Here is an 18,386-nt window from a genome sequence, read left to right on the forward strand (position 1 = left end):
TCCCACCCTCTCAGCGTAGTTCGCATGTCTTCTAAAAATTGGAAAAAAAAAAAGAAAGAAAGAAAGAAAGAAGCAAGCAAGGATAATCTTGGGGGAGGGGGGGGGGGGGGGGTTATGGATTGTATCAAATTCTGAAACTTTCTCCTAAATTTTGCAACAACAAAAAATGATGACAACAGGGTAATATTGAAAATTTAGACAGAATGCAAGGCTGAGTTCGGGGAAAATATTGATGATATCATGTTTTCGGAATATTTCTTGTAATTTTTACCGAATACTTTGAAGTAATCATGCAAGTATTGGTTCCATATTAGAGCCTTCCATGGCAATTCATTCTTAGTGTAATTTTACATGATTGTGCCCTGTGCCCTTGCCTGTTATCGTTATCATAAGAAGCTCAAGGTGATTTTCTAGGGAATTCTTGGGTTATGGATAATGATATTGTGCTTCTCTCTATATTTTTTCGTTCAATGCATCTCATGGGGGTTGGATGTTGAGATTCATGGTATTTGTTTGTGCTAACCAGCCATATACACTGGAATATGTAAACTGATCTTGAGATGTTAAGTTGTTCATGGATGTCTGGAATCTTATTCTTTTTTGAACATGTCAAAATATGTGCCCAGAATGTATTCTTAGGCATCTGCTTGGATCTATGCCATGCTGCTTCTTTTCAGGCATAACCTTTCAATAAAAGTTACATCTTCCACTCTAGACAGCTTTTTCGACATGTTTCTGTTACAGCTACAGGATCTCATGCGAATAAGTTTATCCAGCTACAAACCCCACAAACTTCTCAGATGCCTGCCTCAAGACTTGGACCATATATGACCAGCCCGCTAGTGGCTTTGTCTGTCAAGGTGATGAACCGCTCAGCTAGTCATGCGAAACCATGTATCAGTCCCATGACCTGTTTCCCAATAAGCTTTCAAAATGGAAGTGTGTTCCGAACCCCAGCTCCACTCCTTCAAGCCTCTAGATCATATTCCTACCTGTTCCTTACAATGGAACGCCATTATCATATAACTTTCTTCAGTCGGAAAGTGGGTATGGCGCTCGCTAATTGAATCACAGCACAGAAATTGGAGAAATCAAGGGCATGTAAATAGTTATTAACAGTTTTTTTTTTAACAAAAAAAGGAAAAGGAAGATGCTTTCGATTGTCATATGCCCATAGCGGTATCGTTTTGAATCATCTCATTTTGCACAAGATCTGCTGAATATATAGGATTCGACTCGACTGTTTCATGCTTGGACTGAATGTTTTGAGGACGATGAATACATGGGTGGCTGAATTTCTTGCTAATCAGATGCCATTAAATGGATTGTGCATGCTTTTGGAGTTGGGACTTTGGCTAAAATCGATTTTGACAAGAATTAGAGAGGTATTAAAATAGTTGTATTAACTCATTATGAAGAAATTAGCCAACAGAGTGATTTGTCAACCTTAGTCACAGTGACATGCTCGAAAGTCTTGGAAATGGAATGCAAACGTAAACAAACGTTAAAAAAGGGCTCATCGTGATAATCTCTTTTTCTTAGAATAAGAATAATAACAAGACAATTAACTCAAAAGACTTGCAGCAGTTGAATAATAGCGCCCTTTTGCGTTTTGACATTCTAATAATTTTGTTCATCATGGGGTGAGCAGTGAACACACAAATTTGCTAAAAAGGAGAAATTATATATGGCCTTGATGTTTGGAAGAACAACTCCGTGAGCTTCTATACAACCCCATCAAAATAATGTGGTCTTATTCATCCCTTTTAAAACACTGAACAAAAACAATGCCCCAAAAAGCGACATCATAGAGAACTATTTCGAGATACCAAAGAAAGACTAAAATCCGCCATAAGAATCCTTAAAGATGACTGCAGATTGCCTTAGTAAAATCAGTAGTCGATGAAGAACCACCGAGGTCTGCAGTTCGGTATTTTCCCTCTGCAATTGTGGTAAGGATAGCATTCTGGATTCTCTCGGCCTTGTCATAGAGCTCTAAATGGCGCAACATTGTGACAGCACTTAACAGCAGAGCAGTGGGATTTGCCAAATTCTGCGTACATTCAACCACAGAAGAGGTTAGTATGTGACAAATATAGAAGTCAGGGGACAAGAACAGAGGGAAAAAAAAAAGGAGCATTAGAGAACAAATTAGAGAGACCAGCTATTCAAATAATTGAAGTAGTGCAACATAAAATGGATAGGCATCAAAGCACATTGCATGGCTGTATAGTGTGAAACTCTGGGTAGAACAAAGAAAACATGTAAATTAACTATGAACACTAACCTTCCCAGCAATGTCAGGAGCAGAACCATGCACAGCTTCAGCCAGGGCGATTCCTCCCTCACCAATATTGCAGCTGCAGAAGAATTCAAATCCTGTCAGAAGAACTGAATGTATAATATTGGAGATGAATGAAGATATTTAAATACCTTGGTGTTAAGCCCAAACCACCAATCAACCCCGCACAAAGGTCACTGATAATGTCACCATAGAGGTTAGGCATCACCAGCACATCAAAAAGTGCTGGATTCTTCACAAGCTGAACAAGGGAAATTCTTCAGCAGAAAGATAATAGCATATCCTTGACAATATTGATAGTGCAGGAAGAGGAACCCACGTGTTAACAGCATGGAATGCACATAGGTGAAAAAATTGATTTCATAATTTAAACCCCCCTCAATTTATAAATACTCAAAGAAAGAAATTTATTATACCATCATACAGCAGTTGTCAATAACAACTTCCTCATAAGTGATCTCAGGGTACTTCTCAGCAACCTCACGACAGCACTGCAGATAATTAAATCAACTAAATATGAAGATTCTTGGCTAAAACAATAAAGAAACATCTGATGTAAGCATAAGTTACAACAGGAATACCTTGAGAAAAAGACCATCCGTTTTCTGCATAATATTAGCTTTGTGTATAGCAGATACTCTCTCTCGTCCATGGATCTTTGCATAGTGAAAAGCATATTCAGCCACTCTCAAACTTGCCTGACGAGTAATGATTTTGATACTTTCAACTACACCTCTAACCACCTAGCACCACAATTAAATAAAACGATCTGATTAATTTTATACACCCTGTAGACTTGTTAGTACACATCAGCTATTCTTGAAAGAAACTTACTTGGTGTTCAAGTCCACTGTATTCTCCTTCTGTATTCTCACGAATAGTGATAAGATTAACATTGTCATACCGAGTTTTATACCCAGGGAGACTATAGCAAGGCCTAACATTGGCATACAGATTAAGCTCTTTCCTAAGGGTAAGATTCAAGGAACGATGGCCTTTTCCAATCGGCGTGGCCATTGGCCCTTTCAAGCCCACCTTGTTTCTTCTTACTGATTCCAAACTCTCCCATGTTAGAAAACTCTGGGTTCTTGGATCTATTTGATCGCCCACATAGTGCTCTTCCCACTCAATTGGCACCTCAGCTGCTTGAAACACCTGTGGTGGTGGAAATGAAGATAAATTTTCACAGCTATACTAAAAAAAAAAAAAAAAAAAAAAAAAAAATTGATAAACAGAACAAATACGGGGCAGGGAGAATGCGGAATAGAGACATAACAACACGCATGCATTTTCAAGAACCGAAACATTTATCTTGAATTTGAAACTCTATAAACAGCATTTAAACATCGAGTTTTATACCTAAACCCTTAATCCTCCACTAAGAATTTCTAAACATGAAGATTTTGTTATTAGCCCTATATTCTGATCAACACAAAACCCTTTCTTTTCTCTATAAACATCATTGAGGCTAAGACATCCGTTCAGAAAACAGCGAAAAAGAATTAAAAATATATATAAAACATTTTCGAAAAAGCGGTGTCAGCAGCCTGCCTAATTGAGGTACAGAAGCTTCTCCTTAGCAAGTTATTTAAAAACAAAAAAAAAAATCACTTATTGGAAACAGAATTCACTGCCATCAACGTTGACAGAAAAAAAATACTTCAATTGAATTGCAGCAAAGCAACAATACATAGAGATGGAAATAGAGAGAAGAGAAAAAAGAAAAAAAGAAAAAACAGTGTTTAATGGGACCTGTTTGACGGCCTCGGCGATCTCGGGGCCTATACCGTCACCGGGAAAGAGAGTTGCTGGGATGGGAGCCGGAGCAGAAGAGAAAGCCCTAGCCGCTGAAGAGATCGGGGTGGAGCCAAGAACGCGCCTCAACACCTGCGTAAGAGCCATTGATTGATTGATCGATTCTGTGTTGCTGCCTTTGATTGTTATTAACAAAAATAAAAATGAAAGGCCAGTTGGAATGGTATTTATTTTGAGTGGCCGTTTCGCAGGTACAACCTGTTTTTCTTCTGAATTTATAATTACTTTTACAAAATTATTTTTTCAATACTTTTAAATGATTATGATTTGTTAATATTATAAATAAAAAAATTATTTTAAAATAAAAAAAATTTAAATTTTTTTTTTCATATTCTCAAACATTAGAAAAAAAAAAAAAAGCCAATGCAAGCAAGGCTGTCACTCTGAATATTTATTTATTTATTTATAAAATACGAGTCTAATGTATTTTTTTTTATTAGTATAGATATTCGGGTCAGTTTGCACATATATTAACTAATTCTACAAGTCCTGAAATATTTTTTTTTAAACAAACCTTAAAAACACCTTCCAAGATAATCTCAAGGTTAGCACTAAAGAAGTTTTTTTTTCCATTTTAATGTTAAACTGTCAACAAATTTTAATTAAGAAATTCCATCCATTTTAAGGCTTTTCATCCAAATTATACAATTTCTTTTTTAAGAAATGGCATTATTTTGTTAGAAACTTAACGTTTTTTGTTAAATATTCTAATGGAGGTCCTTAATTGAGAAATAAAAATAGTTTAATGGTAAAATTGATTAAAAAATAATAGCTTGGATGCAAGATTGATAATACTACAGTAATGTGATGTTCTTCCACCATAGAAGAATCTTTGATTTTAAGGTACATCAAAATACCATATAAAAGCCTTTTTTTTTTCCTTATTCTCTTAATTTATAGATTATTTTAATTTTAAAACCGATTCAATAAACAAGAAAAATCAAGACTGCAGTTTTGCTCTACAATCCCTCTATAATTTTAAAGAAAAAGTTCTTTTTATTATTTCATAATAGTATTTAACTATTAGAAAAAAAAAATTTAAAAAAAGAAAACTTTAAATATTTTAAATTGTAGATGTTATATTTTTATATATTTTTTAACATAATAAATGAATATAAAACACTAATATAATAATATTTAACAAAACTTGATAATTCACAAGCAAAGCATGTGACCAAAAACTAATTATTTTTAAAATTGATGTGCACGCAACACTTGTCATGGTCCCCGCTTTCTAAGTGTGAATACAAAAATATTTTAAAAATAGGTTGGTCTATTTTATACTTACAGGCTATATTTTGGAAAATTATGTTTTACATACAATATTTATTAAATATTGTTAATGTTATTATGGATGATGGCTAATTATTAGTTTTTAATGTATGTATATAGATTCATTACTTGGTACAAGAAGGCTCGAAAAGCAACAACATCTATCTGTGAAGGTATCGATCGACTATTCGTAAAGGTGTCGATAAGATGGAATGTATTATAGCCAACACTTCACTTGATTTATGTCGTTGTGGACTTTAAGAGGTTTGGGAGATTGAGCGTCTTAAATTGACATTAGCGGAAGATGAGATTGCTTATCATAAGAGTGTTGGGGATGTTGGTCACTCCACAAGCATCCCAGACCCATCCATGAGCGTTCCAAGTTCGTCCACAAGCTGGGGTGATATTGGTCCTCCTCACACCTACACAAATGTTATAGACTCGTCCTTAAGTTGGATTAGTTGGGGTTGATGTTTTATACCCGTCCACAAGTGCTTCAAGCCCTTCCTTGAATGCTTTAAGCCCTTCATTGAGCTGAGGTGATAATTAGATATACATTTTATTATATGTTATGAGAATTATGATTAGATGCATAATTATTTTAATTTTAATAAAATGTTATATTAAGTTAATCGTCGATCTAATTTTGTTACTTATAATTGAAGATGTCGTGTGCTGCTTACGTGAATTGTGTTTTGATGCTAGAAAACCAGTTATTTGGATTGTGTGAATTGTGGTTTTTTTGGGCAGAGAGTTAATGGTAGAAGAAAATGTTTTAGGATGTGTCTCTAAGTGGAATAGCAAATAACACCTACGTGTGTTGCGGATGCTATCTACGATTCGATCAAGCGTGCTAGATTTTTAAATATTTTTTAGCTTGTAATATTTTACAAAAAAAAATGTGCTAGGTTCCTAAAAATCTAAAAATAAAAAACAAGTGATATTGATTTCTTCTAGTGTAAAAAAAATAAATGAAAGGACTTTAATCATTCATGATCGTTGCAATCAATACATGATTTAATGCTCTCTCTCTCTCTCTCTCTCTCTCTCTCTCTCTCTCTCACACACACACACACACATACACACACACACAATATTAAGCAATTATAATTAATTAACTTGACGCAATGTTTCTTAATTAATTCAGGATGATAAATTATTTGTTAATGGAATAATTCACCACCGAGTATATAGTTCAACTAAACTTGTTCAAAAGAAGGATTAAAATAACAAATATACTAAAATGGATGATGATTCAAAGTAGCCCCACATATTTTTCTATTAATCATTACAGTGTTGTGACTTTTTTATCTTTCGTATACATGAAGATTCACTTGCCTTTAAACCAATGATATTTTTGTCTTTTCATACGGTGTCTTAGGCATTATGGATTTGTTTGAGGGTATTTTGGCCGATTCAATATATTTATAAATAGCAAAATAACCAAAATAATAATAATAATAATAATGATCATAGAAATAACAATAACAATAATAATAATAATAATAATAATAATAATAATCAAATTAGTAATTATAATAATAATGATGATGATAATATTATTAATGAGTAGCAGTAGCAGTAACAATAGCAGCAGTAGTGGTGGTAGTAGCAGTAGTAGCAGTCGTAGTAGCAATAGTGGTGGTAATTGTGGTAGGAGTACTAATAATAATAATAAAAAATTTAGTAATGATAATAAGAATAATAGTAGTTGTAATGGTAGGAGTACTAATAGTGATAATAATGGTGATAACAATAGTGATAGTATTAATAGTTGCCATAATAATATTGATGATAGTAATAATTTTGGTGATACTAATAGTGGTGGTGGTGGTGTTTTTAATAATGATTGAAATAATAATAATAATGGTGATAATGATAGTCGTAGTAGTAGCAGTAGTTGTGATTTTAATAATAATTGAAATAATAATAATGTTAATAATGATAATGGTAATAGTAATGATATTACTTATTAATATTAGTAGTAATAATGATTTTGATCCTTATTATTTGAATTGTTATTTAAAAAAAAATATTTTGTATGATTGAATTTTTTTCAATTTCATCCTTTAATATTTAATTTATTGGGAATTGCTCAACATGGTTTTTTTAGATTGAGTGTTTCGGGTCTAAAGACTCGGGTCACAGGTTTAAAAAGTTAACATATTTTTTCAAAAGGCTTTATAATTCTCATTTTTTTTATCAGGTTATTTGATTCATATAATATGAATTGTATGTTTGGTGGAGTGTCCCATGATTGCTCAGCTCTAATTAGTGTTGTTATACATTTATCGTGATCAGTTTATAATGTTCTTTTTTACTCTATTTCAATACTTGAACATCATTTTTTGTATAAAAAAATAGTTTGACCCCGCAGCAAAGCACGAACACTAAGGCTAGTATTTACTAAAACAAGATTCTTATAATAGATATTGGTGCGTTTGATCAAGTTTTATAAAGTTTTATTTTTTTATTTGGTCACAAAATGCCAGCAACCAACATCTTTTAGTCTTTTACTAGATTGGTGGCTCGCGCAATGCCGCGAGCCATACCAAATTTTTATCAATCCGAAAAAAATGTTGAGGAAATGATTGTCTTTTTAAAGAAATAAGAAAAATTTGATAATCTAGTTAAACCTTGAATAATTTGGTAATATGAAAAAAAAATCAGGCAACAACAATAACAAATAAATTTTAAAAAAATAATATTGTTCTGGGCAAAGCTAAGTTAACATGTAAAACATGTGGCCTGACACATGAGACCATGATAAGCCTATAGAAGAATGGTATCGACAAAAATCAACTATAAAAAAACACCTGTAAAAAAACATATAAGCCAACTCAACCTAATCTTTCAAACCTGTGACCTAAAAGGTTAACAAAATCTTGATCAATGAAATATTAAGAGATGAAATCGAAAAATAAATTTCCAACAAAAAAAGAATTACAAATAAAACAAATAGCAAAAAGGAGAATAATAACCAAATCTGACATAAAATCAAATAAACTAAAATAATGAGGCATGCAATTAAAAAAAAATCAATTGAGAGAATGATATAAAATATTGAGGGATGCGATTGAAAAGATAATTTAATTAAGAGAATAATTAAAAAAAAATCAAAATAAAAGGTATAAGGACTAAATCTGAAAGGTGAAAAAACAAATGAGGATTAAATTGAAAGAAAATTCCAATTATATGGATAATTTAAAATAAAATAAATAGCAATAAAAAAAACAATGACCAAATCTAAAAGAAAAATAAATTGAATAGCTACTTTAAAAATGTGCAAGGGTTGGATCTGGAATTGAGGAGGTGAGAGAAAAGAAGGAATGAAAAAAAAAGGCCACCGGAACAAAACCTAACATATTTTTCAAATATAAAAATGATGAAAGCAAAAGTAAATACAATATCATGTTCAACAGACTTGATTGAAGGCTCTAAAAAAGCTAATATAATGCTTCATAATGAAACAAGATTTATTATTGATAATGTTTTGTTCTTTACTAAATCAATGAGAAATCTACTAAATTTCAAAGACATACGACTTAACAAGTATCATATTGAGACTGTCAATGACAATGATATAGAATATCTTTACATCGTATCAAATGTCTCTACTGGAAAACAAATATTAGAAAAATTATTCGTTTTATCTTTAGGTTTGTACTACACAAGTTTTGGTACAATCGAAGTCAATGCAATAATGAACCAGAAGTTCAATAAACCAACTAATTTTATTATTTGGCATGACCGGTTAGGTCATCCTAGATTAATAATGATACGAAGAATTATCGAGAATTTACATAATCATCCATTTAAGAACCAGAAGATTTTTTAATTCAAGGAATTCTCGCGTGCTGCTTGTTCTCAAGGCAAATTGATCATTAGACCATCACCAGCTAAAGTTGGGACTGAATCCCCAAGATTTCTGAAAGGTATTCAAGGTGGTATTTATGGGCCCATTCACCTACCATGTGGACCATTTAGCTATTTTATAGTATTAATAGATGCATCTATAATATAGTTATATGTTTGTTTATTATCAACTCACAACCTGGCTTTTGCGAGATTACTTGCTCAAATTATTAGATTATGAGCAAAATTTCCAGATTATATAATCAAGACAGTTCGTCTTAACAATGCTGGTAAATTCACATCACATGCATTTAATGATTATTGCATGTCACTTGAGATAAACGTTGAACATCTTGTTGCCCATATTCATACTCAGAATGGTCTTGCTGAATCACTTATTAAATGCCTCCAGTCAATTGCAAGACCACTACTCATGAGAACAAAACTTCATGTCTTTACTTGGGGGCACGTTGTTTTACAAGCAACAACACTTATACGTTTTAGGCTAATAGCGTATCACAAATTCTCCCCATTACAATTGGTTTTTGGTCATAAGCCAAACATTTCTCATCTAAGAATATTTGGTTGTACGATATATGTTCCAATTTATCCATCACAATGTACAAAGATGGGTCCTCAAAAGAGACTGGGAATATATATTGGGTGTGAGTCCCCATTAATAATTAAATATCTTAAGCCCTTAACAGGTGATTCATTTACAGCACGATTTGCCGATTGTCATTTTGATGAGACTATGTTTCCAGCATTAGGGAGAGAAATTAAATAGTTGGATAAAGATATTACATGAAATGTATTTTCATTATTGAATTTTGATCCTCATACAAAACAATATGAATAAGAAGTTCAAAAGATACTTCATTTGCAAGACATTACAAATATGTTATTAAATGCATTCACTGACTCAAAAGGAGTAACCAAATCTCATATACCAGCTGTAAATGCTCCAACCCGGATTGAAGTCCCAATATGACAATCCACTAAAATTATAGCAAATGAGTCTATAACACGCTAGAAACGTGGAAGACCAACTAATTCAAAAGACAAAAATCCTCGAAAAAGAAAAGGAGCAAATAATCAAATTGGCATTATTGAGAAAGAAAATATTCATGAGGAGATAGACATAATTGATCATAAAACCCCATAAAAGTTTCAGGTACCTAAAAACAATAAAAATGAGAAGATCTTGATAAGTTATGTCTCTACAAAGAAAATATGGAACCAAAATGAAATAATTATCGACAATATTTTTTCATTTAATATATCGTTTGATATCATTAATGAAAATGAGGATTTTAAGCCTAAATCTGTTGCAGAATGTCGATCCAGAAATGATTGATCAAAATAGAAAAAAAAATCTAGATAAAATTAAATTCACTTGCAAAACGTGAAGTTTTTAGACATGTAGTCCAAACACCTAAAGGTGTAAAGCTAGTTGGATACAAATGGGTATTTGTGCGAAAATGAAATGAAAAAATGAAATTGTAAGATATAAAGCACGACTTGTGGCACAAAGGTTTTTATAAAGACCTGACATTAATTATGATGAAACATATTCTTCTGTAGTAGATGCAATTACATTTCAGTATCTCATTAGCCTGATAACTCATGAAAGGCTAGATATGTATTTGATGGATGTAGTTATAACCTAATATGGATCACTTGATAATGATGTTTATATGAAAATCCATGCAGGATTTAAAATGCCTCAAGCATAAAATTCAAATCCCCAAAAAGTTTACTCAATCAAGTAACAAAGGTTATTATATGGGTTAACGCAATCAGGATGCATGTGGTATAATCATCTTAGTGAATATTTATTGAGAAAAGGTTATAATAATGATCCTATATGCCCATGTGATTTTATAAAGAAGTCAGAATCTGATTTTGTTATTATTGATGTGTATGTTAATGATTTAAATATTATTGAAACTCATATAGAGATACCAAAGACAGTAAATTATTTAAAGAAAGAGTTTGAGATTAAAGATATGGTAAAAACAAAATTTTATCTCAGCCTGCAGATCGAGCATTTAGCAGATGGAATTCTCATTCATCAATCAACTTACACATAGAATGACCTTAAAAGATTTTATATGGATAAACATATCCATTGAGTACACCAACGGTTGTTCAGTCACTTGATGTGAAAAATGATCCTTTTAGACCTCGTGAGGATAACGAAGAATTGCTTGGTTCTGAAGTACCATACCTCAATGCAATTGACGCGTTAATGTATCTTGCTAATAATACGCGACCTGATATAACATTATCTGTGAACTTGCTAGCAAAATATAATTTTTCTCCTACCTGGAGACATTGGAATGAAATTAAACATATTTTTCATTATCTACGAGGAAATATGAATATGGGCTTATTTTATTCAAATGATGCTAGTCATAAATTAGTTGGGTATGCTGATGCAGGATTTTTATATGATCCACATAAAGGTCGGTCTCTAACAAGTTATCTATTTACGTGTGGTAATACTGTTATATCATGGAGATCTACAAAGAAAATATTAGTTGCCACTTCATCTAAACATGCTGAAATACTTGCAATCCATAAAGCCAATCATGAGTGTGTGTGGCTGAGATTAATGACTCAACATATTCGTGGAATATGTGGTTTATCCTCTAGCAAAGGAACTCTAACCATATTGTATGAAGATAATATTGCATACATAGCTCAATTAAAGGGGGATACATCAAAGGAGATAGGACAAAACACATCTCATCAAAATTCTTCTTCACACATGACCTTGAAAAGTATGGCGACATTGATGTTCAACAAATCTGCTAGATTTTCAACAAATTCGCTTGAAAGATAATTTAGCAGATTTGTTAACTAAAGCATTACCAACTACAACGTTTGAAGGATTGCGATGCAATATTGGAATAAGATAGCTTAAAAACTCGAGATGATATATTCAGGGGTTAATACGCAATATACTCTTTTTTTCTTGGCCTAGGTTTTGTCCCATTGGGTTTTCTTGACAAGGTTTTTAATGAGGCAGTTTTCAATGCGTTAAGTTGTACAATAAACATCCAAGGGAAAGTGTTATAAAATCATACATTGTATATAGACGTCTAGATGCTTTTCTACACTCCTTCATTATTATATTCATTCATCATCATCAAGTTCATTTGAATCTCTCTAAGTTCATTTGAAGCTACATCTTCTTATGACCTTTGAAAAACACAAGTATTTATGTGCCTATAAATAAGAGCATTGTTGAGAGAATAATATACATAAATGTAACTGTAAATTCATATGAAATAAAAAAGTTTTTTCTTCATCCTTTAATTTTCATTGTTCTTATATATTCTATTTATTTTTTATTAATTATATTGTTTTATTATTGTATGTTTCTTGATATATAATTTTACAACAATTTTACTATTTAAATTCACAGAGACAATAAGTTTAGGTACACGGTAATAGATTCATATTGAAAGCACAAGTATCTTTTAATATTTTTTTGGGTTCGGCAACAAAACAAAACTTGTTATTCATCCCATGATAAAAAACAATTAGGAGCATCACTAGTGAATCCTCAAATGAGATGCTTTGCTTGTAAAATTTGCTTCAACAACTAACACAGGCGCAAATATACATGTATATTCATTCTACATGCATCAATAGCAGTGTGAGATTTAGACTTAATTATATTGCTGATCGTAAAAAAAATAGACACCCAACCACCACTCACCCTTTCAATTCCACAGCAAAATTTAAGAAAGAAAGATGTACTGAAATGGAAACTTTTTTATCGCAGCTTATGTAGTACATAGCCATGAAACTTTAAGAACGTAGAAGGGATTGGAAACAATGTTCAAAAACATTACAACAAATTTATTTAGTAATAGAAAACACTCAACAGATTGGAAGAGGGGCACCATTCCATTCACCAAGGCATTCCAGCATTGGGTCAATGATCTTCCCCTGGCACATGGCTGTAAACACCTTGTCGAACTCCTCACCAGGCGATCGGACCTTTTCACCAGTGAGCAATCCAGTTCCCAACTCCTCCCTCACAAACTTGTACAGTGGATAAGACCTGCATTCCTTAATCTTATTCTCAATTGCTGAATTCCCACTATCATATGCTGCTCTTGCGCTCTCAACCTCTTTAGGCAAAAGGGCCTTCAATTCTTCCTCGAAAGCTGTAATCTTTTGGAAGACTGAAGTGCTTGTGTTCTTCTCATTCTCTCCATTTGCCAATGCATGGTCAACAAGAACTTGCCTTAGTTTTTGCATCAATGGATAGGTAGCACTGCAGGGGTCATCGGCGTAAGCAAAGACATCTTCACGATCAACCACCTTGAGCAACTCCTTCTCACAGAACCTTGATGGGTGAAGTTCTCCATTAGCACCTGTAGTTAAAACCCTCTTGGATACATGACTAACAGTGTTCTTGACAGCGCTCCTCAAGTTCTCCTCCAAATGCCTCAAGTCAATTGCTTGGCAGAGTGCCACTAAGAAAGTTGTGGACATGAGTTTCAAGATATCGACAGATTCTGCTGTCTTTCTTGAAGAAATAAGTCCCAACGAGTTAACATCTTGATTGTGCTGCTCGGCACTTTGCACATGGCTGGTGACTGGATTAGCGAGATACTGAAGCTCAGAACAGTAGGAGGCCATTGCTATTTCAGCTCCTTTGAAACCATAATCCAGACTTGGATTTCTGCTAGCAGTGAGATTTGATGGCAATCCATTGTTGTAGAAATCATTTACGAGCTCACTGAACTGAGCGAATAGGAGCTTGCCTATAGATGCAATAGCCAAACGTACATTGTCCATTGAGACTCCAATTGGAGTTCCCTGGAAGTTGCCACCATGTAAGGCCTTGTTCCTTGAAACATCAATTAGAGGGTTGTCATTCACTGAATTAATCTCTCTTTCAATTGACTTGGTTGAGAATCGGATCACTTCAATCTGGGGGCCAAGCCATTGGGGTGAAGTCCTCAGAGCATAGCGATCTTGCTTTGGTTTCTGCAAGGGGTCCATTTCATGCAACTTCTTAGCTGCCTTCATGTAAGCGCTGCCATCTAAAATGTGCTCCATTATAGCAGCAGCCTCAATTTGACCTGGATGGTGCTTCAATTTGTGTGTCAGATGGTCAGTGAATTCAGGTTTACCATTCATAACCTCGGCGAAAATTGCAGATATGAGTTCTGATAAGACAGCAAGAACGTTGGTCTCGAAAAGAACCATGGAAGCCAAACCAGAACCAACTGCAGTTCCATTAACAAGAGCGAGGCCTTCTTTAGGCTGCAACTCAAAGAATCCAGAATCAATACCAGCAGCTTTAAAGGCTTCCACAGCATCCAGCACTTCTCCGTTGGGACCAGTGGCCTTGGAATTAGGCCTTCCAGTCAGTAATCCAGCAATGTAGGATAATGGGACTAAATCACCTGAAGCAGTGATTGTACCACGTAGTGGCAAGCATGGAGTGATGTTGTTATTAAGTAGCTTGGTAATTGCTTCCAAGATTTCAAATCTGATGCCAGAGTAACCTTGGAGGAGAGTGTTGATCCTGACAAGCATAGCTGCTCTAGTAGCTGAGTGAGGCAGTGTGTGGCAAGTTTCTGTTCCATTGCCAAAGATCCCAGCATTCAAGAATCTGAAGAGGGGGAGAAAAATAAAATTAAACACTGTTGACAAATTAGTTACATCGATGCCTTCACTTAAAATAGTACTGACATATTTTTAGTTAATGCTTCCAAGGCAAAAAATCAAAAGATGGAACTTGTGTGTATGATCACAAACAGTCAATCAATCAAATATGAAGTTAAGCAGTAAATTAAACAATGTCTTTGACCATTCTAACTGGTAGCTAGAGAAGGTTTACCAAAACGTGCAAGTGCTTCCTAACAATGTCAAGAAATCAAGAAATATTGGAAGAATAAAATAAAGTTCAAAGGGAAATGTCAATGCACTTTTGGTGATCAATTTCGCCTAAACTTCCCCATTGAATATTCCTGTAGGATGTGTTGGTGGGACTTGAAGTCATCATCAGTAAAAAAAAGAAAAAAAAAAAAGGAATTTCCTACTCTTGTTTAAAGTTTGGCAGCTTGTATTAACAATTTCATAAATCTTGATTCCACTTAAAATTTCTCAGAATCATTAAAGAATTGTCTTTTAAGAATATTTTCCCTCACTTTCATGAAGCTTCAAAGTATAGAGTTGATATGTCGAACTTTTCATGGGAGCCCAGTTGGCCATAAAGACTTTAAATGGAAACTCCTCTCTACCCTTTTCTGGACTAGACAACCCATTGAATGGACGACCATACCCCACACGACTCGGTCGAGTCAATCCCATCCCACCCACCAATCATCAATATTTCAGGGATTAGCGATGTTAAATTATCTCTCTCCTGATAGAAGAGATTATATAAAAATCATTGAGTCAACTCGACCTAGCTAGTTACCAACTCTCTCTCCTTCTAGTATATCTTGAAGAACTCTCTCACTTTCACACCAACCACGTTAGGGGGAAAAAATAAACAAGCATTTGCTTAAATGGGGAGTCTTTAAATCTACTCACCTAATGAGTTCCTTCTGAAGAGCACCACCTTGTTTGGTTCTTCTATGGGAAGTAGCACCAAAACCAGTAGTAACACCATAACTATCAGTTCCCTTGTCCATGCTATCCATGACCCAGTCACTGCTAGCCTTGACACGAGGTCTTGCAGACTCAGAAAGTTCCACCTTGACATTACTAGCATCATGGCCAGCAATGGATGCAACCTGAGCAATGGTCAAGGTCTGACCAGCAAGATTCACAACAGGCTTCCTATACTCGGCTACCATACGTTTCACTTCGTCCAAATGGCTTCCTTTCATTGCCTCAGCAGCAACACCCCAGCTGAGTGGATCACGTTGGGTACACAAACTCTCCGAAGAACCATTTTGGTAGCCATTCTTGGTGATTGTCTCCATTCGTTTTGTTAGAAGAAATTAAAGTGTAAATGAGAGAGAAGAAGAGGTTAGAAAAATGATTGCCGTGAGAGGAAGAGCAGAAGCAGTAGAGGAAATCTTTGGTTTTGGAAGATGGGATTTCCTGAGGAGAAGAGAGGGAGGGGAGGGGGTTTAAATAGAATAATAGATTGTTGGGAGTCTTGAATACTGTGCAATATGCATAGAGCCATGGAGGTTGGTAGGTAAGCATGAGGGGACAAAGTGGGTTTGTTGAAACTCAATTGTGGCCATTGATCTTGAATAATCTCAAGGGTCAATATTATGGAGCGTGGTCTCTTTTTGTGGATCCATATTGGCGATTGGCGTAGAAGGGTAAATTTGACTATCGTGGTAGTGTGATGCATGGTGGTGAGGTTGTGGTTGGTGATAAATGGGAAATTTCGTCTTGCCCTTCTTTTCTATATATATATATATATATATACATGTATCCACCTAATAATCATGCTTTTACCTTCCCAAAATGGCTTTTTAATATTATTATTATTATTATTATTATTATTATTATGAATTTTTCAAGCGAATTTATTTATATTTTGATTAATTTTACAGATATTAAAATTAATTATCATATAAATCTTTAATAATTTTAAAAACACTCAAAGAATTTTAAAAAATAAACTCAAAATCATAACAGTTAAATTATTGTATATAATTGGTTTGCTGAATTCTTACATGTAATGGAGTTAAGCTCAAACAAATAATCTGTGGAGGCCCGTGAAATTAGTTGAGGTACGTGCAAGCTAACCTGGACATCCAGGTTAAACTATAAAAAACAAATTGCGTCACATTGCCTTTTTATTGTTTCAAATCATATATTAATTATGACGTGGGATGTTCAGCTCATGTGTTTATGAACAAAAGTTAGCTTAAAAGAATTAGTGCATGTTTGTTTTTCGGTATAAATGGTGTTTTTAAAAATTTTACTTTTTTGTGTTAATTTAATGTTTTTTTATTGTTTTAGTTTGTAAATATTAAAAAAAATTAAAAAAATATTATTTTAATATATTTCTATATAAAAATTATTTCAAAAAATAATCACTATTATTATAATAGCAAGCTGTCACTAAACACTCAATATTCTCATAATTTTTTATTTGAATGGCTTGTTAACAGCAATTTTATCAATTAAAAAAATATATAATTAAGAGGTTCACAGTCTAGTAGTGATCATGAAGTCATTAAAATCCTTTTTTTAGGTCCATATTCACTTTGAACATCTACTTTTAGATTTATTTTTATTTCACATGCATATTAGGCTCCGATTGCCAGTGTTTAGATAGAAATTAGCTATGTAAATCATGCTTTATCGTGAATAAGATATTTTTATTTTATATATATATATATAATGCATTTCTGTAGTTTAAAGAAATTTAAGTTCAAATCAAAAAATATATTTATATACATATAATCAAATAAATAGAAAACTATATGTACGAGTAAATAAATAAAAAAATCATTAATGATACAAAAAAATAAAACTTGAAAAATCGAGAGACGTGTATAGATCAAGATATTTAGTTTTGAAAAGCAGGACATTTACTTGGTTGTATTTGCTAAATTTATTTATTAAAATAACTTTTTTATTCAAGCAAACGACAATAGAAATAGAAACATAAATTAAATTGATTGAATAAAAAAAAAGGAAAAAAACCTTGTAAGGAAGCATATATTACAAATATTATCTAAAAATATAAATTTTATATTTTCAAATATAAATTTCATCCATACAAAAGATTAAAAAAATTATAGATGAATTAGAAAAATTCTTCAAATTTAAATGCATAACTAAAAATATAATAGTTATTTAAAAGAGGCTCTCCAAACAAAATGAAAGAGAGAAGGGGTACTAATTTAAATATAAATTAAAAGAATTTAAAGAAAAAAACCATAAAAATCATTAATTTAAAAAAAAATTGAATAACAAATTTAGAAAAAAAAATAAGCAATGGCGCGCTGCTGGCTGACCTATTTTGTCAAGGCCCGCACGACTGGACCCTTAATTTTTTTGTTTGCAAATGGATCCAGCCCAAAGTTTTTTGAAAAAAAAAATCAGACAATACATCGTTTGATTTGCCCAAATTCCGACCACTATGGTGGTTGAAAAATCAAGCTGAAGTTTTTTTACCTGAAAAAACTGT

The 18,386-nt window shown here is 33.1% G+C and overlaps 2 protein-coding genes across 2 annotated transcripts; both read right to left on the reverse strand.

The window, feature by feature from the left end:
• Nucleotides 1-1,587: 1,587 nt before the first annotated feature.
• LOC18100179 (isocitrate dehydrogenase [NAD] catalytic subunit 5, mitochondrial) lies at nt 1,588-4,288 on the reverse strand. The gene is made up of 7 exons (XM_006381378.3): nt 4,055-4,288; nt 3,137-3,457; nt 2,884-3,045; nt 2,719-2,793; nt 2,434-2,543; nt 2,288-2,360; nt 1,588-2,053 (listed from the first exon to the last, which is right to left on the reverse strand). Exons 1-7 carry the CDS (start codon nt 4,202-4,204, stop codon nt 1,862-1,864), a joined length of 1,083 nt encoding a protein of 360 aa, XP_006381440.2. The 5' UTR covers nt 4,205-4,288; the 3' UTR covers nt 1,588-1,861.
• Nucleotides 4,289-13,012: 8,724 nt separating this feature from the next.
• LOC18100180 (phenylalanine ammonia-lyase-like) lies at nt 13,013-16,363 on the reverse strand. The gene is made up of 2 exons (XM_006381379.3): nt 15,815-16,363; nt 13,013-14,888 (listed from the first exon to the last, which is right to left on the reverse strand). The coding sequence occupies exons 1-2, from the start codon at nt 16,207-16,209 to the stop codon at nt 13,139-13,141; spliced, it is 2,145 nt and encodes a 714-aa protein (XP_006381441.1). The 5' UTR covers nt 16,210-16,363; the 3' UTR covers nt 13,013-13,138.
• Between the last annotated feature and the right edge of the window lie 2,023 nt (nt 16,364-18,386).

Source organism: Populus trichocarpa, chromosome 6, assembly GCF_000002775.5.
Source record: "Populus trichocarpa isolate Nisqually-1 chromosome 6, P.trichocarpa_v4.1, whole genome shotgun sequence".
NCBI lineage: Eukaryota > Viridiplantae > Streptophyta > Magnoliopsida > Malpighiales > Salicaceae > Populus > Populus trichocarpa.

What these genes read in the sequence shown, in the direction of transcription:
- LOC18100179 (XM_006381378.3), bottom strand. Translation starts at nt 4,204, where the DNA reads ATGGCTCTTACGCAGGTGTTGAGGCGCGTTCTTGGCTCCACCCCGATC. An exon ending in TTGACAACTGCTGTATGATG is followed by an intron (nt 2,544 to 2,718) that starts GTATAATAAATT and finishes TCCCTTGTTCAG; the next exon opens with CTTGTGAAGAATCCAGCACT. An exon ending in GGTTTGGGCTTAACACCAAG is followed by an intron (nt 2,361 to 2,433) that starts GTATTTAAATAT and finishes ATTCTTCTGCAG; the next exon opens with CTGCAATATTGGTGAGGGAG.
- LOC18100180 (XM_006381379.3), bottom strand. Translation starts at nt 16,209, where the DNA reads ATGGAGACAATCACCAAGAATGGCTACCAAAATGGTTCTTCGGAGAGT. An exon ending in CTTCAGAAGGAACTCATTAG is followed by an intron (nt 14,889 to 15,814) that starts GTGAGTAGATTT and finishes CCCCCTCTTCAG; the next exon opens with ATTCTTGAATGCTGGGATCT.